The following is a 7,500-nucleotide window of genomic DNA, read 5'->3' as shown; positions in this document are numbered from 1 at the left end:
GAGGGAGAGAGAGAGAGAGAGAAGGAGAGAGAGAGAGAGAGAGAGAGAGAGAGAGAGAGAGAGAGAGAGAGAGAGAGATGAACAATAAGGTGACGTGGCCCTTTTCTTCATGGAGCCATAGAGGACAAAGAGAAAACATGTAGATCTCTACACATGTACTCATGATACACACACACACACACACACACACACACACACACACACACAATTGGACCGCACACATGTAAATGTGTAAGATCATGTCAGGGAGATCACATCACTCTTACACTCTTAAAAACACACAGTTGAAATCGCACAAACGAGGGCAATCTCTAATCTGGACCTGATTAGCACCTGACAGAGTTTCCATGTGTTTGTCACAGGCAGCCAACGAATGGACTCTTATCACTGTAGCCCCAGATTTCACAAGAACAGGAATTTTCCAGATTAAAAACCAAAAGAGAGAAACAGAAGTGTAATGGAGAATGCATCAAAAATCCCTGCTGTCAGGACAGGCAGGACACAGGCAGGACACAGGCAGGACACAGGCAGGACACAACCCCACAGACAGCTGCTCCCAGGACAGGCAGGGACTTCCTCTCATGTTCACATTGTTGCTTACTAAGGAAAACAAACTGAAGTGAACACACTGAAATAACTAAACATTTGGCAAAAGGTACAAAATTCCACAGAACTTCAGAAAGTTTCCAAACCGTGACACATCACATCGATAAACATTATCCTCTAAAACGCTACCATTCTGAAACAGTTTCCTTTTTTACGTTGAGATATCTGTAATACTGTTGTATTCTCCTATATTCTTTCTCTATGAACATTCCCGCTATTGACGATTATAAAATAATGGTATAATAATGTGTCAGGAAACACACGTCAGACTATCACTACCACTATCTAGTAATAAACTGCCCATCTTTTAATGCGCCTGTAATGTGCGGTGGATTTTCAAACTAAGCCGTACTTGCAATATTCACACTCTCCAAATTCACACTCATTTCCCTCTCCAGCTCTATATCAGAGTCGGCCAGTTCTGTCCAGGACGTGTGTCTTTCAGTCACGCGCGCAACCTCTGCGCTGGTAGTCCGGTTACCGACACTGGGTGTCGGCGGACCGTTCGCACGTGTGCAGGCAGTAACCCGGGGCCTCGCTGCGAAGGGGCATCGCTTAGTAACCGAGGGGGGCCCTGCCCGATGCCGTAACGTGCAGTTTACCTTCGTTATAAAGTGGGACGAGCAAGGGACTGGAGCCCTCCCCCTCGGCTGAGTCCTCCTGGTCCGTGGTCCCGCCCTCCTCTCCCGAGAGACTGACATCATCGGGGGGGTTGTCCTCGCCGCCATCAAGATCCCCAATAGATCCTAAAAAAGAGAAGGACAGAGACAGACAGGCAGGAGAGTGAGACACTGTGAATGCGCGTGAGTACAGATAATGGGAAAACAACGAAGTGGTAGTATTCAAAGTTCACCGTTGTAACTGTGGCCATAAAAATACATCACATCTGTGCACTAAAAGCGGTTTAAGCTGTGTAGCTAGCCAGCGTTAATGGGCAGGAGAAGGAATGGGGGTGCACTATAAATATGAGATTATGAAGTGCGTGATTACTGCAGGATAACCCTGTGCTTTTCACAGAGTTAATTGGATGGAATTCCCAAAGCATGTGAACACACTCTAAACGGACGTATATGTTGTATCAGACATTACCAAATCGTTCATTCACACCTATAATAACGTCCATCATAATCCCAGCTCGCAAAAGGAGAGTTATACCCCATTCTTACCATGTCAGATTGTTTTAAACTAATAATATCAAATAGTGGAAGAAACATGGAAAAAAACATTAAATACATGATCTTCCTTAATATAGTTTCATCATAATTGATTATCCAAAATACTAAGATTTCTAAAAATAGTTCATATTTATAAGTAGTTAATTAAAAAAGGAACAATAAAGAAAAGCAATTTAGCTACTTCATGTAAATGAAAATAACACTTTCTCCAACAATAATAAAACAGACTTTTAGCAATTTAATGCAATTTTACAAAATAAACTTCCTAATCGCCATAATAATAACCTGTGCCTAGGGCCAAAAACCAGCTCCTGGGCAAATCAACTCTATTCTGGGTCATTGTGCATGCATGCATTACTCCTTAGCTCTGTGCATGCGAGCATTACTCCTGAGCTCTGTGCATGCGAGCATTACTCCTGAGCTCTGTGCATGCATGCATTACTCCTTAGCTCTGTGCATGCATGCATTACTCCTTAGCTCTGTGCATGTGTGCATTACTCCTGAGCTCTGTGCATGCGTGCATTACTCCTGAGCTGTACGCATGCGTGCATTATTCCTGAGCTCTGTGCATGGGTGCATTACTCCTGAGCTGTATGTATGCGTGCATTATTCCTGAGCTCTGTGTATGCGTGCATTACTCCTGAGCTGTATGCATGCATGCATTGTTCCTGAGCTCTGTGCATGCGTGCATTACTCCTGAGCTCTGTGTATGTGTGCATTACTCCTGAGCTGTATGTATGCGTGCATTATTCCTGAGCTCTGTGCATGGGTGCATTACTCCTGAGCTGTATGCATGTATGCATTGTTCCTGAGCTCTGTGCATGCGTGCATTACTCCTGAGCTCTGTGCATGTGTGCATTACTCCTGAGCAGAAACTGCACAGACGGCTCATTCAGTCCTCAGCCACTGCTATTAATCCAGCGAGGATTAAGATCTAAGAGGCTGCGGATGGTGGAGAGGCGAAAACAGTCCATAAATATTTTACAAGAAAAGAAACTTCATAAATAAACAGCCCTTCTAAGCATCATTAGTGCATGAAGAGGAGCAGCCAGTCTTCAACCACGCTGCACCTTGGAGAAAAAAAACATATATCCACATTTTGACAATGTTTGTAAATTAATTTTCATTTTAGCGCGCAGGGAGGAGATTGTTCCGAGCCAAAGCTGTGACTGGAGGCGTATATATTTACACTCTTAGAACAAAGAGGTCTGTAATCCATACAACGCACACAACAATACCCGTGAATAAAGAACCTTGTAGAAAAGCAAGGCAATTTTTCTAATTCTGTTAATTTCACTTCCAAAGCAATTAAAACGTGGTGCAGATAATGCTTGGAAACAATCGCTCCCTGACAAAGTGTTTCTGTCTTTGTAAATGAAACATCTTTAGGCGAATTTCGACTTCCACGCCTGCATGGTTCACTGTAATTTTAGATAAAATTAACACAGTTAGATTTGGGCCTTAATAATGAAGAGAGAAAGTAAAAAGATGGATCCCGTATGCCACATTTTTCGATGTAGCCCGAGCCTCCGACCATCTAATTTTCTATATCTGCGAAGACATTTTCATACAATTAATTTTGCTTTAATCATAATTGTACAAAGGGCTTCTCTTTTTAAAAAGTCCAATTATATTTCATGTTTAAATGTAAGTTTGAATTATGATGTTCTTTCCCATTACTGCTGCGGTTAAACCAATCGCCCGCCGCGGCTCTTTCAGACATGAAACGGCACAGAAGAAGTTTCTCCTCCCCTCCCCTCCTCTCCCCTCCTCTCCCCTCCCCTCCTCTCCTCTCCTCTCCTCCTCTCCTCTCCTCTCCTCCGTCCGGCCTTTATTAGCACACAGGCGCGTATCACTGCCAGCATGCCAGAAAGGATATTACTGCACGCGCTCACCACCAAGGGTCATTTGTTTGTGGTCAATTAAAACCAAGGAGAGTCAGTTCGAGGGACAAAAACCGATATTCCATCATCTCCAGGCGATTGCACCGGGGTTATTCACACACCGTAATCAATTCAGGGGGAAGATTATACACACGTGCTCTCACCATTCCGAATGACGACGCTACCCGCTGGAAATGACACCTGCTTCAGGCGTGTGATGTTTAGCTGGAAAGTGATTCACACGTGAGACATGCGTCGCGTTTGGAGAGTGAGAGTGTGGAGCACTTTTGGGGTTGAAGCTTCAGACTCGTGCGCCAGAGCTCGGCTGCTGGACAGAGCGTGCTGAGCATGGCTGGCGGTTCAGGCATGACAGGGCCCCAGGGCCCGGGGCCCAAGGCAAAGGGGACCCCAGCGCCACAGCTGGCTCAGGAATGTAGCCGCGGCGATGGAGGATACGGCACGTGTGAGAGAACAAAGACTGAGGGGGACAGAGCCACGAGGGAGTCACGCGCACGCGCTCGCGCCTCACGCACACGCACGCTCTCAGGACATTTGAGTCCTGACTGCCACTCGAACACGCAGAACAAAGTGTCTGAGCTGATGAAGACTGAGCTGATAACGCCCTATTAACTCCCCTCGCCACATCAAACCTGCGTGCTTAGCGACAGTGATTAAACACAGAGACAACACATCAAACCTGAGTCTGATTGCACGCGCACACACACACACAAAACACTAATTACCGCATTATAGTCCAAAAGGAAAAAAAGCACACCACTTGTATCATGCAATCAAGGAAACAGGCAACAGAAGGGGTGTGTGTGTGTGTGTGTGTGTGTGTGTGTGTGTGTGTGTGTGTGTGTGTGTGTGTGCGTGCGTGTGTGCGTGCGTGTGTGCGTGCGCTCAGAGTACTTAAAGAAGAACAAACCCCGGTACCTCACTTGTAATTTCATGCGCAGGAGGGTGCAGGCATTGATCAGAGCCAAGGGCAGTAAAACAGTTAGTAATATGAATGGAGTAAACAAGAAGGCCAGGACACACCCCCAACCCCCTCACACCCCTCACACCCCCACGCACCCCCACAAGTGCCAGCACACAGCTCCGATCAGGCCTGCTGATATCATATTCTGGACTGATCTCAGGACAGATCTGAAAGACCTAAATGAGGAGATTGATCAGGACACAAACAGGCGGTGCAGTGGTGGTATTGATCGCGGCCGGCGCGGTTGGGAAAATGCTCTGAAATGACTGATGAGCTGGTGAGGAGGTGGGGCTGGAGTGTGGCGGGACACGGACCGCGTCGGCAGAGCCGCTGGAGCTGCAGATAAGCGGAGAGCCTGAGGGCCCGTGTGTCTCAGCCTGAGGGCCCGCGTGGCTCAGCCTGAGGGCCTGCGTGGCTCAGCCTGAGGGCCCGCGTGTCTCAGCCTGGGGGTCCGTGTGTCTCAGCCTGAGGGCCCGCGTGGCTCAGCCTGTGGGCCCGCGTGGCTCAGCCTGAGGGCCCGCGTGGCTCAGCCTGTGGGCCCCTGTGTCTCAGCCTGAGGGCCCGCGTGGCTCAGCCTGTGGGCCCGCGTGGCTCAGCCTGAGGGCCCGCGTGGCTCAGCCTGTGGGCCCGCGTGTCTCAGCCTGTGGGCCCGCGTGGCTCAGCCTGAGGGCCCGCGTGTCTCAGCCTGAGGGCCCGCGTGTCTCAGCCTGGGGGTCCGTGTGTCTCAGCCTGAGGGCCCGCGTGTCTCAGCCTGAGGGCCCGCGTGGCTCAGCCTGTGGGCCCGTGTGTCTCAGCCTGAGGGCCCGCGTGTCTCAGCCTGAGGGCCCGCGTGTCTCAGCCTGGGGGTCCGTGTGTCTCAGCCTGAGGGCCCGCGTGGCTCAGCCTGAGGGTCCGTGTGTCTCAGGACGAAGGCCTGTGTGTCTCAGGACGAGGGCCCGCGTGTCTCAGCCTGAGGGCCCACGTGTCTCAGGACGAGGGCCCGTGTGTCTCAGGACGAGGGCCTGTGTATCTCAGCCTGAGGGCCCACGTGTCTCAGCCTGAGGGCCTGTGTGTCTCAGCCTGAGGGCCCACGTGTCTCAGCCTTCCACTGCAGGGGAGGCAGTGTGACAAGATTGCAGCATGGGTTCACACACACACACACACACACACACACACACACACACACACAATAAAGGGTCATCATCTCCTATAGTTTTGGGTGTTGTCCGCTGTAGAGTCAGGGACGGTTTGTCAAAAACTCTTCAGTATCATCCCATCACCTAAAGTAGCTAAATCATTCGAACATGAAGACTTCCCTAGGAATCTGAAGGTCAGTCAGACTCAACATAGCAAAGGTTCCAGAACACAGCCAGCGGCCTTGAGTCTAACAGCCCTACACAGCTGGGAGTTGTAGTTTTTAATATGTTTTTTTAATACTGCTGCACAAAATAGAGCCAGTGGAGGGCTTCTTTTAAACTTCACACTCCATCACCATCCTACAATACTACCAGAAAAGTGGCCTGTAATAAACTCTCAGTCCACAGTCTGGTCCTGCACTGGCATTTCATCCAGACGCTGAGGAAGACTCGCTGAGTAAGACTACAGCAAGACGACGAAAAATACACAACGAAGACAAACAAACAACCACGCGAAGAAGAAATAATCCAGGAAATGAAAAATAATGCAGTTGGAAACAAACGAGCAGGTGAGCATAAGCCACTCCCCTCTACCAATCAGAGCGTGTAGGCGGAGCTAATCTCCCCCTCCACACGTCACTAACTCTACGAATCAGAGCATGTGGATGAGCTACCCCCACCTCCCCCAACACACACACACACACACCAGGCCTGATATTCCTTCACTGGGAGGCATGCAGGCTCAGGACAGACAGGACTGCCCAGCACAACGGTCCTGACAGCAGGACGCCCCACGCCAAAGATCCAGAGCTCAGGTCGCCGCGGAGACCTCGGGCCCGTTTAAAGACCTCCATCTTCTCTGTTTATCTGTTCTCCCCTCTATCTCCCTCCGTCTCCCTCTATCTCTGTTTCTCTCCGTCTCTCCCATAACTCCTCCTTTTCCTGCCCTCCCCAAAATCCTCCCTGCTGCATCTCACCCCTCCATTCCCCCGCTCCGTGTCTCTTTCCATCGTCTCTCTCACTCCCTTTCTCTCCCTCGACTCACTCCCGCTCTCTCTCTCTCTCTCTCTCTCTCTCTCTCTCTCTCTCTCTCCGTGACTGGGAGCGTCATCCTGTGTGTATAGCTCCGAGCCGTTCACGGTTATCGGCTCCTGCAGACTCTTTCTGCCGGTCTGATCTGTCTCCTCTTCATTAAGCAAATACGCCAACGTGGAAATGAAAACATAATAGCTATTTGATTTCCAGCGAGATATTTTGCATATTGGTTCGGAGCTGATAGTGGAATTTCATCAAGTCGGGGTTTTTTTCCCTGCTTTAAAAATGGCAGGACTGAGCCGTGCAGCCTGAACGGGATTTCTTTACATTGCTGGGAAGAGGCATGAGTTGGGGGGTGGGGCGTGGGGTGCACGCAGGGAACGGAGCAGTTCCCCAGGAAGACGACTTAAACGATTAAATATCCCCTCGTCCCTCTTTTTCTCTTTTTGATAACAGGGAAGGAAAATTTAAAGAATTCACAGTGCTTTAGGTTCACTATACTAATCAGAGATAGAGGAGTGAAAATTAACTCCTTAATGAGCAGGAGCCGCTGCTCAGATAAAGGAGCAGTCAGCGTAGGCGATGCACCCAGCACAGACGGGCGAGAAGGCGTCGGAAAGCACGAAACCCACAGACATTCACTTGTGCGAGAGAAATCTGATGCCCCCCCTGAAAATTGTTCTTTGTGTCCACAGAGGGCAGGT

At 49.5% G+C, this 7,500-nt stretch overlaps 1 protein-coding gene across 1 annotated transcript in view; it reads right to left on the bottom strand.

Annotated features, from left to right (window-relative positions):
• zfpm1 (zinc finger protein, FOG family member 1) overlaps positions 1-7,500 on the bottom strand; it is a 64,113-nt gene that overhangs the window by 33,507 nt on the left and 23,106 nt on the right. The window contains exon 2 of the mRNA XM_027018013.2: positions 1,209-1,352. Within this exon, the coding sequence (XP_026873814.2) occupies positions 1,209-1,352 (144 nt within the window). The remainder of the gene's footprint in view (positions 1-1,208; positions 1,353-7,500) is intronic.

Source organism: Electrophorus electricus, chromosome 4 (assembly GCF_013358815.1).
Source record: "Electrophorus electricus isolate fEleEle1 chromosome 4, fEleEle1.pri, whole genome shotgun sequence".
NCBI classification, from domain to species: Eukaryota; Metazoa; Chordata; class Actinopteri; order Gymnotiformes; family Gymnotidae; genus Electrophorus; species Electrophorus electricus.
The sequence above is the reverse complement of the archived record's forward strand: the minus strand, read 5'-3'. Positions and strand labels throughout refer to the sequence as shown.